The sequence below is a fragment of the Euphorbia lathyris genome, chromosome 5, assembly GCF_963576675.1.
Source record: "Euphorbia lathyris chromosome 5, ddEupLath1.1, whole genome shotgun sequence".
Taxonomy (NCBI): domain Eukaryota; kingdom Viridiplantae; phylum Streptophyta; class Magnoliopsida; order Malpighiales; family Euphorbiaceae; genus Euphorbia; species Euphorbia lathyris.
The window spans coordinates 85,013,768-85,027,764 of NC_088914.1; the positions used below are offsets into that span (position 1 = coordinate 85,013,768).

General features: G+C 36.7%; 3 protein-coding genes across 3 annotated transcripts; 2 read left to right on the plus strand and 1 right to left on the minus strand.

The window, feature by feature from the left end:
* The first annotated feature begins 91 nt into the window (after positions 1–91).
* Positions 92–6,039, plus strand: LOC136230984 (glucosidase 2 subunit beta). Its single transcript, XM_066020209.1, has 6 exons — positions 92–258; positions 342–455; positions 5,019–5,114; positions 5,202–5,366; positions 5,444–5,574; positions 5,686–6,039. The coding sequence occupies exons 1-6, from the start codon at positions 150–152 to the stop codon at positions 5,686–5,688; spliced, it is 618 nt and encodes a 205-aa protein (XP_065876281.1). The 5' UTR covers positions 92–149; the 3' UTR covers positions 5,689–6,039.
* Positions 6,040–6,677: 638 nt separating this feature from the next.
* LOC136230983 (pentatricopeptide repeat-containing protein At1g06270) lies at positions 6,678–8,926 on the plus strand. The gene has a single exon (XM_066020208.1). It carries the CDS (start codon positions 7,258–7,260, stop codon positions 8,281–8,283), a length of 1,026 nt encoding a protein of 341 aa, XP_065876280.1. The 5' UTR covers positions 6,678–7,257; the 3' UTR covers positions 8,284–8,926.
* Positions 8,927–11,283: 2,357 nt separating this feature from the next.
* On the minus strand, positions 11,284–13,604 carry LOC136230982 (ervatamin-B). Its single transcript, XM_066020207.1, has 2 exons — positions 13,097–13,604; positions 11,284–11,873 (listed from the first exon to the last, which is right to left on the minus strand). The coding sequence occupies exons 1-2, from the start codon at positions 13,533–13,535 to the stop codon at positions 11,284–11,286; spliced, it is 1,029 nt and encodes a 342-aa protein (XP_065876279.1). The 5' UTR covers positions 13,536–13,604.
* Positions 13,605–13,997: the final 393 nt, after the last annotated feature.

Consider the following 13,997-nt stretch of genomic DNA (forward strand, 5'->3'; position numbering starts at 1 on the left):
ATTTTCAATCAAATACATTAAAAAGGAAAACAATAACACCATTGACTTGTGTTTGGGTCAAAGTCCAACCCAATCTTTAATCCAACAAACAGAGCCCAAAATAAGAATGAGTTCCAATCCAAAATTGGATTAGCAAATTCCCCAAATTGATGGAGAACAGTCTCAACTACTTCATTTCCTTCCTCGTCTTCTCATGTTTCTTCTTCTTACCCTCTGCTCACTCCTCCAACTCGCCTCTTCTCGGAATCCACCCGTTAGGTTTGTTTATCTGATCATCAATTTCCATTATCATTGTTGATTTCATATCAATTTCTGTTAATTTGGTTTCTGTGAATTTACAGATGAGAAGTACTTTGGTTCTCGGATCATCAAGTGCAAAGACGGTTCGAAATCGTTCACCAGAGATCGTCTTAATGATAATTTCTGCGATTGTGTTGATGGAACAGACGAGCCCGGTACTATTGTTCTTCCTTTTTCCATATCTTGCTGCAAATTCTCAATTTGTGTTCAAATTTGTGGGGATTTCAGTATATATTATTAGAATTTTAGACCCATTATTTAGTATGCCATGTTTCTTTTATGGCTTAATACATCATTTGCCCCCTGAAATTGTCCAAAGAACTTGATTGGCCCATGAACTTTCAAAGTGTCTCGATGACCCCTCAACTCGCATAAAATGTTCAGTTACCCCTGAACTTTGTAATCAATTGATCACTCCGTTGCAAAAATGTATCTTAAATGCGAAAGATGTATTGCACATGTCTTAGAATGTTATTAAAAAGGAAGTTCTTACTACTTAATCAACTATAAAACTTGTCTTCTCTAATATTAGAACCACATACTCGAACTTGGTCATTTTACTTTTTTTTTAAGACACGGCAATACATTTTCTGCATTTAACTTACTTTTTTTGCAACTGAGTGATGAATTGATTACATTTTACGCAAGTTCAGGGGCTAATTAAAACATTTTATGTAAGTTGAGGGCTATAGAGACACTTTGAAAGTTCAGGGGCCAATCAAGGTTTTTGGACAAGTTCAGGGGCAAATGATGTATTAAGCCTTTCTTTTATGTATGAGTTAGAAAATGTATCTCTGTAAGTTCATCATATATTATGGGGAAAATTACAAAACTAGGTCAAATTGGAGGTCCATTTACATATTTAACCCATTTAATCAACCTACTACATATCTAAACTGATTTTGTGTGACTTTCCCATAATGCCCTCAACATTTACGCGCGTCTTGCCCCCTCGCGTCTGACTTCGCAGATTCCATATTATGCGAAGCCTGCGAAGCTATTGTTTGGGTTTATATGCGAAGCCTGCGAAGCTAAAGTATGGTTTACTTGATGAATTTAGTTCGCATATGCGAAGCCTGCGAAGCTAAAGTTTGGTTTACTTGATGAATTTAGTTCGCATATGCGAAGCCTGGATATGTTTTGAAGCTAATTCGCGAAGTGGTATGTAACAAAAAATGGGAAGCAACAATGGATTCTAACATTAAAATCATAACATTATCAAAATTTACAACAAGATTGCCACAATAAACTCCTAACAAATCACTTCAAAGTGAACCTGACTAATCCGGTACCAATTTTGAAGCGGATGAGTAATCTTGGTGTGCACCGTGGGACACATCCATCCCAAAAGGTCTGGACTTCCATTTCCAGTCCATACCTTTTGGGAATTGATGTGTCCCACGGTGCATACCAAGATTACTCATCCGCTTTAAAATTGGTACCGGATTAGTCAGGTTCACTTTGAAGATTGGCACCATGGGATGGACGTGTCCCATGGTGCACCCAAGATTGGCACAATCTCTCCTAACGAACCATTTCAGGAGTGAATGTGTCAATCTTGAGGGAAGTTCATCCCTATACAGGAAGGAAAATCATCTCCCCTGCAGCCCAGTACGCCGCCTTCCAAAAAGGGATGTTACGTATTCAACCACCTTCAGAAAAAAAATTAATCGTGTTAGGCAGAAAAAAGACGATTTTGGCTTCTCGAAATGAAGATTAGCGAAGCATGCGAATGTAAATGTGCAGGAAAAGAGGTGATTTTACTTCGCTAATCGATTTTTTCGCGAGGTATGCGAGGTCTGAAACGTGACGATCTACTTCGTGAATCGATGATTTCGCGAAGTCTGCGAGGTCTGAAACGTGAGGATCTATTCGCAGACTTCGCGAACTAATCGATTCGCGAGGTAGATCCACACGTTTCAGACTCTTTCTCTTCGCAGATCTTCGCGAAATCATCGATTCACGAAGTAGATCGTCACTTTCCAGGCTATTTCTCTTCGCAAAGCTTCGCGAAACCATCGATTCACGAAGTGTATTCATGAAAAATCGCAGAAAATACAACAGATACTTACATTCTTCGCCCCTTTCACCCCAAAAGCAACAATAACAATATGATAACATGGAAAAAACGAAGGAAATAACGTAGAATAACCATTTCTAACATGGTAACAAGAAGAAAGAAACCAAGTAACAAACAAGAAGATGAAGAACCATGGCTTCGTTTTCTAGGATTAGGAAGTTGCAGAATCAAGAGATGAAAAGAGGAAAAAGAGAAATTCATTGTGATTTGGCGAAATGGTGCAGATTTCGTGCAATTTAAAGGAAGAAAGGAAGATCAAAAGTCTTGAAATCATTAAGGCAGGAGCCAACTTTTCGCGTAACTAAGGAGATAGGGGGAGCGGCCGTTCGCGAGTGGTGGGAAGTGGGAAGGTTAGGGGTATTATGGGAAAGTCACACAAAATCAGTCTATATATGTAGTAGGTTGAGTAAATGGGTTAAATATGTAAATGGGCCTCCAATTTGACCTGGTTTTGTAATTTTCCCTATATTATGTCCTTTAAAAACCATTTCTGGCCAAGAGGATTCCATTGGTAGATAATGTAAGATGTGTTAGGAATTGATTTGGATCGGTTATTGATTAAACAAGTTAAGAAAGGAAATGGTTCGGCTAATTTTACCAATAGTTGTTAAAGGCGCAAGGCACACTAGGCGCTAAGTGGTCCTGGAGCTTAGGCTCAAGGCGCGTTCCTAGGCACGGAAAAAAAAATATACACTCCATTACTAGTTAAAGCATATCAATATTTGATATCAATATCACTAATACTCTATTACTAGTTAAAGCATAAACCAAAAAAACACACTTATGACTGCACAAACAAGATAAAACTACATAAAAACATAATACTAAATGTCAAAAACGCCGAGTTAAGTTAATACTTCATAGAGACATTAACATATACTTAAAATCTTAACTTAAGTACCTAACGAATGCTACTAAACTAATAACCATTTGTTGTGTAGCAGTTTCTTCTGTTTCAGTGTGTCGAAGTTTCTGTTTGAGTGGAGACTATTCCTTACCTGACTCTGCTCTTGATCCCTCTCTAGTCTTTCTATATTTACGTCTCTTGATATTCTTATTTAGATAAAGGGTTAAGATTAAGTTTATTTAAGTTAGATTATTAGTTGAGATTAATCACCCATTTGTTTTACACAAAACAGTAAAAAAATTAAACAAACCCTAGTGAAAACAGTATATGTTACTGAGGCAGACCTTGACTTAGGCTCCGAAGTCCAGGCGAGGCGCTCAAGGCGAGAGCCTTTTAAACTGCGCCTCGCCTTGTGCAATCAAGGCTCACTACTTTGAGCCTTGCGTAAGGCGCGCCTTTAAGATCCACCAATGTTATATAATGTTTCTCATACTTAAAATACTTTTTTTAATGTCTTTATATAGGCCCTATGAAGTCCCCATGTCCTTAAAAGACCTAATTAGACCGTAAAAGACATAATAAGACTGTAATTAAGAAGTATAAACACAATAACTAATTTCCTTTTTTTTTCTCTTGGAAATTTATGACGGGATACGATGGAATTTCTTTCGCTGCTGAGCCAAACTTGAACAAGTTGTATTCTTTCAATTTTATCTTGATTTCAGCAATTCATTGATGATTTTATGATAAACTTCCTCTGTAGTCCAAAACTCCAAATCAATTTAATAACTTACTAAACGAGACTGCTTAATGTTCCGAAACTTATCCTTGTGCGTCTCCAAATATCTATTGATGTCTTTTAGTACCAAAATCAAACTCCTTTGTGTCTCTAACCCAATGGTTTGGCCTGAAATAAATTCCCAGCTTCAAGTACGTGTAATTTAATTGGAAATTTGAGTCATTCTCAACAAGATGTGTTGAAGTTTGTCAAAGAATCATTCAACCAAACGAAGTTTAAGCTTATTCTGTACCTCGTTAATGAGGCAAAAGTATCGACTTCAAACTCAATCTCTTCAAATATTACACAATTATACGAAACAAGTTTAACCTTGAGCTGAAAACTAAGGCTATGACTGCAGGAATATTTTTATTATCTTTTAACATGTTCTGGACGCAAATGCTTTGTTAAAGCAGCAACACGGGATGACTCTAACTTGTGTTGAAATTTAATTAATAAACGGAATACCAGTATTCGAACTTTAATGCTCTTTGTTCGAAAGACTATGGTACAATGTCAAAGAACCATTCAACCAAACTGATGAACAAAGAATCTCTTAACAAGGTTGAAATGGTTTCATAAGAACATGTCTGAGATGAACTTTGCTGACAATATAAGTAGCTGTTGTTCGACCTTTCGAGCGGAAGACCGTGCTTGAGGTCAGCGAGGGTCCGAATCATTCACATTATAAGCTTGACGAAACTACTTGCACATAAATTATACTATTGTACGTTCGAAACAGTAAAGATGGTCTCGGGTTTCTGGAGGACGTTTAAGCAGTTGCTCTCCTCTTCTTTTCATTCTTGACAGTTTTATAGAAAAGATGTTCTCTTTTACGTCTTAATTTATAGACGGGATAAAAATTTGATCCAAGAATTTATGTGGTGATTCCTTGCGTTTTCTTCAGTAGAAATGGGTGAAAATTTTACATAATTATTTTTGCGTTTAGCAAGCACTCTTTAGTCTTTACGGATCAGTGAATTATGTTCAGTTGTCATTTTGATTGTTTACAGGAACTTCAGCCTGCCCCAGAGGCAAATTTTATTGCAGGAATTCAGGAAGCAAACCTCAATTTATTTTTTCATCCCGTGTCAATGATCGAATTTGCGGTGAGTATAATAAGAAAAACTGATTATTTCCCTTCTTATGTTATGCAATTTGAATTAGATCCATCTTTCAATTCATTGACATCATAGATTGCTGTGATGGGAGTGATGAGTATGACAGCGGCATCAGTTGCCCAAACGCTTGTGTCATGGGTGGAAACTTGAATTATCAGTCCGGGAATAATATCCAATATATTCATAGAAATGAATCAAAAGACGGAGTTCTTTCGCAGGACTTAATGGATAAGTCTACAGGTATTCCTGTATCGACAATATTCTTCCCTTTCGCGCAGTCACAACTACGTAAATAACATTCTACTTGGTGATTTCAGTGTTGAAGATGGTAGTAATCTCACAGGTAGCCCTCTTCGGTTGTGCGGTGATTTTTCGATTGTTTCGTAGACATGGAAAATTGAGATTTAAAAGAAGGAAGCATCACCAACGAACTTCTCATATGTATCCGGTAAAGTCTCTCTCGATTTCGTTGCTTCAGTTCTACGTGATAGCACGGAATTCTTATACTCCTAAAAATCATGGTTTATGCTCTGATTAGTCATCATGGCTCCTTTATCAGTAATTTGCAGATTCCTACTGATAGTTCCTGATACAAATTACAAACTACATTCATTAACCAATGCGTACCGGACATTTAATCAAGGTTGATAGTTCGGTAATCGGAATTGAGGCAGTGCATCTGTTACTAGCTACTAGCGATGTTACTGACGAGCGATCCAACATTGCAGAAGTATAAGTTTCAGAGTCATTGATGGTATTGAATGTGGAAGAGAGCTGTTTTTAGATGTGTATCAAATATTATTTTTTGTTATCATGAAATTAATATGGTTATTAAAGCTCCCACCTTCTTAGGACGTGTTTGGTATGGTTCAAGTAAACCTGGTAGATATTAGTTGGTTTTTCTTTCAAAGTAGATATTTGTTTCTCAATCCTTATAAATATTTTATGCTTATTGTTTGGAGTAAAATAACAAAAAGAAATTAAAAAAAGGAGAATTAAACGGGTACATGTTTTCATTTGCGATACTATTCAGTGTTCAGGTTGGGAGGTATTTACAGGAGGAAAGGATTAACACATGAGGGAAGTCTTAATCCACATGGAGGTTCCTAAACTTGCTTGTTTTTGGGTTATTTTGTCATCTAAATTTAAAGGACAACTAGTTAGCTATTTAACTTTCAGACTCCTTGTTTTTATTCAATTGGAGATGTGGTTTTCCCTTTAATAAATATTTTAGAATACTCTATATTTTTTTTTTTTGAAATACCACCTGGAAAAGTCATGTTGCACATTTTTATAAAAAGAAAAGTTATATTACATATAGGAAGTCAACCAAAAGGTAAGTGATCTTTATGGATCAATATCTTTTCTTATTGGAGAAACATAAAAAATGTGTTATATAAGCGGAGTTAGAGTAACTAATCGAGATAAACAACTTTAGAAGCTTATGGTATAGGCAGCCGATGAAATGAATGCAACTTTTTTGAAATGTCTTAATCAAGGTCATATTCCACCTTCAAATTTCTTCGTCGATGAATAAAATTTGATTATAATTGAGAATTAAATAAAAAGTTTGAGACTTTTTTTAATATATATGTTAAATATTAATATGAACCGGGTCTTTAACTATTAATTGGTTAATGATATAGGATCAGTATCTCTTCAACTAGGTGATCAAGAGTTCGATTCCATATTTTTGTTGTTCATTCTTCATGAGCTGAGTTGATATTGGCGTAATGTCAGTTATTAATATAAATTGGCCTATAATTATCAGCTTTAATCTCCATAAGTATAAATTTGTTGAAGCTTACTAGAATCATACAATTTGAGCTCAAAATTTCACCTTTCTGTTTGATTAACAAAGAAGTGTGTTTACACAACAAGTTCATGGCCCAACCCAGCTTCTCATGGTGAAAAATCTATGGCCTCTCGATAAAAGTTTCAGCGTTTTTTTAATCTGTTTGAACAAAGTCCATGTCCAGTTCATCAGAGTTCTCTATTTACAACGAAGACTTGGATTGCCCATCAACTGTTCGACTATATTCCTCAATGAAATCTGGGTTCAAACTTCAGCTATTTTCATGATTCTTTCCTTTCTACCTGGTTCTATTAGCTACTAACAATAACGTCAAAAATGGTAATTGGGGTTGCAAAGTTTTTCAACAATCCTCTTCATTCCCACCATTTTCGCCTTCACCTTCCTCTGGTTCGCGCAATTGCTTCACTTGAACAAACCATCGAAACAGCAGTTGAAACCAAAGCCTATCATCAAATCCCTGACCTTATCAGTTCTCTAAAACAACAATCTCCCCAAAATTCAAATCCCTTTTCCTTCCTCTCTGACCTAACTTTGGATCGAAGAACTCAAGTCACTGATGAAATTTTGCAATCATTCATAGCTTTCAAACCCCGTTCTCTCCTCCAACCTGTGTATTCACATCTCCTTACTTACGCCCTTCAAAGCCCCAATCCTCTCCCTCTCAGCTTCGCCATTCTGCAGCGAACTCTTCGGTCCGGATTCTCCCCTGTCCCGCAAACCCGTCTTCTTCTCTCGTCTGCTTGGCTTCACCGGAGGGGAAAACTTCAGTCTGTAGCTAGCATTCTGTTGGAGATGGAGTCAATTGGGTATAATCCTGATTCTGGCTTATGTAACTATCTTCTATATTCTCTTTGTGCTGTTGATCAGTTACAGGAGGCTGTGAAAGTTTTGAAAGGCATGGGGAAAGCAGGATGTGTTCCTGATTTAGCAGGTTATAGCACTGTTGTAAACTCATTCTGTAGAATCAGAAAATCTGCTTATGCAGTAGAGATGATGAAGGAAATGGTGGTTAAATTCGGATTGAATCCGAGACAGGGGACTGTGGTGAAACTAGCAGCAGCATTGCGGGCGAATAGGGAAATATGGATAGCAGTTGATATGATTGAGTTCTTGGAGAAAGAGGGTTGCAATGTCGGATTTGAAAGCTATGAATTGGTGCTTGAAGGATGTTTAGAGTGTAAAGAATATATTTTGGCTGGAAAAGTCGTGATGAGGATGACAGATAAAGAGTTTATACCTTATATTAAAGCTAGGCTGAGGGTTGTTGAAGGGCTTGTTGCTGCTGGTGAATGGGAACTCGCTTGTTCTGTGAGGCACAGATTTGCAAAATTGAATTCATAAATGCAATGGCTTAGCTGGACGGAACCAAATTGTACAGTTAACTTTCATTAAGTACAATCTCGACTGATATCGGAATATCCAATTACACCCTGTTTGCTCGCTTCAGGTCACCTGAGAAGAAAGAACACAGTACTACAGGAGCAGGAGTTTGGCCAATGCTTAAGTCAGTGATGGGAATAATAACATGAAAGCAGTTTTGTAGTAACGTAGTATTAGAAGTCATGTACCTGTGGTGATTACCTCCCCGCCATTTATAGATAACTATTGTGCTTTTGTGCATGTATCAACATATCGGACCCTATAATCCCGCCATTTATAGATAACTATTGTGCTTTTGTGCATGTATCAACATATCGGACCCTATAATTCCACAATAAGCAGAGTTGAGTGTGTATTGATATCCGAAGTTTCCTTTCCATCTTTATCTTCCAGAAAGGTCTTCTTGATGGGCTGGTAATTAATGGGCCTGAGCTTGGTTCGGTTAAGCCCATAATATCATTAATTACCATATCATCGACAAATCCCGGGATCGCACGGAATTGATCTCACCTCTATTGGCTGCTGGTTGTTACAAAAGTATAGGTTTGTGTTTTCTTATGGATTACATCATTTTGTAGCATTACTCATATTTTTCAGAGAATCATTGCAATTTGCTTTATATTACTTATTTGTGCAAGACTATGTTGCACTGTAATCGAGCCGAGCCGAGCTTTGTTCTGCTCAAACTCGGCTAGCTATAAAATTAACGAGCTCGAGCCCGAGTCGAGCTTTGGCTTGCTCAAACTCAGCTCAGTTCATTAGAAAATGAACGTGCTCGAGCCGAGCTTCGAGCTTGTTTCGAGTGCAAAATCCTCTTTGAACTTGGTTCATTAAGAAAATTATCTAACTATGAATTGTTTGTAAGCATATCGTTAATTATATTTATGAAGTTTGCTCTTAAACAACTCTTTAATTTGTACATAAACAAACTCACAAGCAATATTCGTGAATAAATAAACAATATGCTTACAAATAGTTCGTCTATTACTCATTTATTATATTTGTGAACTAACTCATCTAATAGCAAATGAAATAATATTAAGTTTATATTTGTGAACTAACACAAAGCTATATAGTTTACTACAAAACTAAAATTTGTTCATAAATGTTCTAATCGAGCATGCTCGCGAGCTTTTGAGCTGACCTTTGACCTGCTCAAGCTCCGCTCATTTAATAACCGAGCCAGTAAATCGTACTCACGAGTGACTCATTTACAAATCGACCCGAGCCGAGCCTACCAATGAGCTGCTCATGTGCGGCTCGGCTCATTTACAGCCCTCACGGACATGGAAAACATTATTTCTAAAACATAACCTTCATAAAATAACTTTGAAACCACAACAGAAACAGACACAGACACGTAACGACAACAGATACGAAACGCAAAAACGCTATTAAAGAGAGTGTCCGTGCAACATAGGTGCAAGATTTTGACTTTTGTATTTTTATTTTTTATGATTGGAAGTGTTTTTGAGTGCCATTTTAACGATAATGTATCTTGCTAACCTAATAATGGTGGAGTTTGCATAGTTTGCTTGACTTTCTTATAGCCTATAAGAACAAAGTCAATAAAAATCTTCTCTCAACCACCAATTCTTCTTAAGCACTGAAACTTATTGTTCTTGTTCTTATAATTCTCTGTTCAAGCTGATTTTGATGATAATGCAAATTTTGCCCGTTTAGTTGTCCTTTTTGTAACTCCTTTTTGCTGTTTTATATAAATAGTAGATATAAAGTGACAATGGCTGATTACTATTTTCGAAGGAAGGAATCAGCAAATATGTACCAGTAACACCACATAGCTAACGATAACAATAGTAAATAGCAACATCTGAAGCAAACATGTCCTAAAAACGTTATATTTGCATATATTGAACCTTGAATTTGCATTGACATTTGAAGGTCTAGTTCTCACTCCAGAAGGACAAAATATTATCAGATGTTGAACATGCAGTCTGTTCTATCAAGAAGAAAGTTTGTTGTTGCCACCTTTTGATCTCTTGATAGCCTTATTATTACATGTAGGGCTGTAAATGAGTCGAGCCGTTCATGAGCGGTTCAGTGTTTGGCTCGATAAAAGATCGACCATGTTTGGCTCAATTTATAAGCGAGCCAAGCTTGATCACGGTAAAATTTGGTTTGAAAGCTCGTGAACTGACTCGGTTACAGGTTCATGAACAAGTTCGATTATAATGTTCATGAACATGCTCGTGAGCAAGCTTAGTTCGGTTATTTTTCTAATAATAATATTTCTATAAAGGGGAAATTGTAGAACTACTAGTTTTGTGTAAACTTTAATTTTGTAGGCTTCAAAACTATTTGTGTTAAAGAAATTTCAAATGAACATAATTAATTAACACACTTAATGAGTTGTTTGCGAGCAAAGTTCATGAACAGAATTAACGAGCTGCTCGCGAGAAAAGCTCGTGAACAAATAATGAGCAGTTCGTGAACAGTTCATGAACATTATGTTGAGCTCGAGCTCTTTAATTTTCTACCCACCCGATCATGAGCTCTTTAAAATGATTAGACCTGTTTGGTTAAGGTGTTGTTGTTTATTGTTTGCTATCACAGTTAGTTGTTTATTATTTGCTGTTGCTGATAGGTGGTAGATATTAGATGATTTTCCTTCCAAAATAGTTATCCTTAGATATTTCTAATCTTAACAAAACACTATCTACTGTTTGAAATAAAACACCAAAACGGAAACACAAAAGGACACTAAAATATAGAGGAAATTAGCGTCAGAGAAGTGAACAATGTGTATCAAGAAGTATCCTAATCATACAAGGTATTTCTTATGCTTATCATGCATCTTGCAGTTCTTAATTATTCTCAAATTTAACTATCCAACATCTTCTACTTGAAATTTTTATGTGATTACTATCTGGAGAGAACCCCGTTAAGCCGTCATCCAATTATCATAAAACCGGGATCTTCCAAGGTTGCTCGTTAGAGTCGTTACTTGAGAGGGTAGCTAGCCTGCATAGCAATGCCACAGACACCTTCCTTGTCCTGGAAATCACGCTTCATTCTTATATAGCCCGACTCGCCCCAATTGGATCCCCAGGAGTTTTTCACTATCCAGTACTTTCCATCATTATCTTCTCCATAGCCAACTGCTGTGACTCCATGGTTGAGTTGCTTCCCACAGAAGCCAGTGAAGATACCTTGAGAATAGAATTGAAAATTCAAACCACCAGCATCAATTGCAACCGAAACAGGCTGCTTGGCAACTGCAGCTTGTAGGCTTGTCTCACTATTTTCAGGTACTGTTTCATAGCCACTGATATCAACTGCGTGATTTTTCGTCTTGTCGCTTTTGCAGGTGTCGTCTATTGCTTTATAAGGGTAATCATCTTCTGTGGTGAGTCCTCCAATCTTTTTGATATATGAAAATGCCTTGTCCATTAGTCCACCATTACAACCACTGCAATCATCTGTAACATCACAGTCTACAAGTTCTTGTTCTGATAAAGATACTAACTTTCCTGTCTTGATTTTGTTAATACCTTCTACAGCTGCAACTGCAGAGAATGCCCAACAGCTTCCTGTATTACAAGAAACTAACTTCAGAGATCTTCTCATGTAAATATTTTCGAAGTAAAAGCAAGGTAATTACCGGAACCTAGTCTTCTATGAAGTGCACTTATACTCTATCCAAGTTGTTATAAGATGAACATATGCGCCTTACACAAGACTCGAGGTAATGGGCCTTGATTGCACAAGGCGACACGCAGTTTAAAAAGGCTCTCGCCTTGTGCACTTTGCCTGGGCTTCAGAGCCTGAGTCAAGGCGTGCCTCATAACGTATACTGTTTTCAATAGTTTTTTTTTTTTTTTTTTTTTTTTTACTGTTTTGTGTTAAAACAAATGGTTGATTAATCTCAACCACTAATCTTAACCGTTGATCTAAATAAGAATAAGAGACGTAAATAAGAATAGTAAAATATAATGTTTTTACTAGGTTTTTTTTTTTTACTGTTTTATGTTAATGTTTCTATGAAGTATGAACTTAATTTGGTGTTTTTGACATTTAGTAACTAGTAATAGAGTATTAGTGATATTGATATCAAATATTAATATGCTTTAACTAGTAATAGAGTATATATTTTTTTTTATTTTCTGTGCCTCATGTTCCTCAGGCTCCCGCGACTTGCGTTGCGCCTTGAACCTTGGCTCCAGGAGGACCCCTTTGCGCCTTGCGCCTTTAACAACTTTGAACATAGCTAGCTGTAGAAGGAGAATTTTAGGGAGGAACCAAAGGAACAATTATGGGGATTAGCATATTTGTCCACTTCTTAAATAACATGGTACCGGAACCTAGTTGAGCTTCTAAGTTCTGGTTGTCTGAGTTGAGTAGCCAGTTTTAGGTTTGCCCTAGAGAGCGGCCAGACTAACTCCACCTTCTCTAGAGATGGTGTTTCACAACATCTCAGACTTTGGTCTCTTCTGGTCCCGTTCTGCATTTCCAATGCTAATTTCCGGTCATTTCATTTGGTCTCATATCGCCTAACAACTAGTTGATGTCTTTGCTAATAACAAGCTAGGATGATTATTATCTATGCTCCAGCTTGCATATGTGAACATAGTTAGCTGTAATACAAGAATTTTAGGGAGCAATCAAAGGAAGAATTATAAGGATTATGTTTGTTCACTACGTATCCTCGTTCTTGAATATGAAATCTTTATCTTTCGATAATACGAAATGTCGTTTTCTCTCAAAATAACACAAGTAAAGGTAATGGAAATATGATATGGAAAAGAAGCTATACCACATTGGCCTTGATCTTTAACTGGGGTTACAGCTTCTTTCTTTCTCCAATCTACTTCAGTTGGCAAATCTGTGAAATTATGATGCTTTCGGCTCGTGTACTTTCTTTTGTGTCCTTTGCTTCGAAAACCAAGGTAGCGTGATCTATACTCATTATTCGTCATGTCTGCGAATTTGTTATCAGCGAGCTTGAATGACAGATTCTGGAAATTGATGAAATCAATCAACTGAACATTGGTTTGGTAGATTCCAAACCGCAAATAGTATTCAGCTTTCGAGCCATAAACTCGACCATGTTTCGCAATCCAATCGTCATACCTCTTTTTCAAGTCTTGAGGCAGATCATGAATTTTTTCTGGCAATGCCATTGAAGGTATCAGCAGAGTGGTGAGAGTAATGAGAATTAAGACAACATTTGGTGCCATTTTCGGTGATTCCATGTCTAGCAAAGTTGTGTGTGGAGAATGGGAGCTTTATAAATGGAGATTTTGGTGCAGCCCTGATATCAAGGTAAGTTACTTGTTTCTGTGGGTTTCTTTTTTTTTTTTTTGTTCATGTCTTCTGTACTTGGCAATTCTGATAGGGCAAGTTTCTATGTTTAGTTATCTCAGTGTGTGAACTATGCTTGTTGATTTAGCTGCATGATGAAAGCTTGGTATGGCTTAACTGAGAAACATGGAAATTAGGCAGATTGGTTAACTCTTTCAAGAGTATTATATTGGTTTGCAGTTCACTGATCTTTAGGGATAAGTACAAAAATAAATCTTGTGATTTGGTATATTTGTAAAGACTTTTTTTTATGGTTTAACAGTTTATAAACAAAGCTACGAGGTTTGTTTCTTTAATATGCAAAGATAGACTTCTTTCACTAAAACCGCTGGTACAAAAGAAGAGTTTGAGTT

What these genes read in the sequence shown, in the direction of transcription:
- LOC136230984 (XM_066020209.1), top strand. Translation starts at nt 150, where the DNA reads ATGGAGAACAGTCTCAACTACTTCATTTCCTTCCTCGTCTTCTCATGT. An exon ending in TCTCGGAATCCACCCGTTAG is followed by an intron (nt 259 to 341) that starts GTTTGTTTATCT and finishes GTGAATTTACAG; the next exon opens with ATGAGAAGTACTTTGGTTCT. An exon ending in TGTCAATGATCGAATTTGCG is followed by an intron (nt 5,115 to 5,201) that starts GTGAGTATAATA and finishes TTGACATCATAG; the next exon opens with ATTGCTGTGATGGGAGTGAT.
- LOC136230983 (XM_066020208.1), top strand. Translation starts at nt 7,258, where the DNA reads ATGGTAATTGGGGTTGCAAAGTTTTTCAACAATCCTCTTCATTCCCAC.
- LOC136230982 (XM_066020207.1), bottom strand. Translation starts at nt 13,535, where the DNA reads ATGGAATCACCGAAAATGGCACCAAATGTTGTCTTAATTCTCATTACT. An exon ending in TAAAGATCAAGGCCAATGTG is followed by an intron (nt 11,874 to 13,096) that starts GTATAGCTTCTT and finishes CTTGTAATACAG; the next exon opens with GAAGCTGTTGGGCATTCTCT.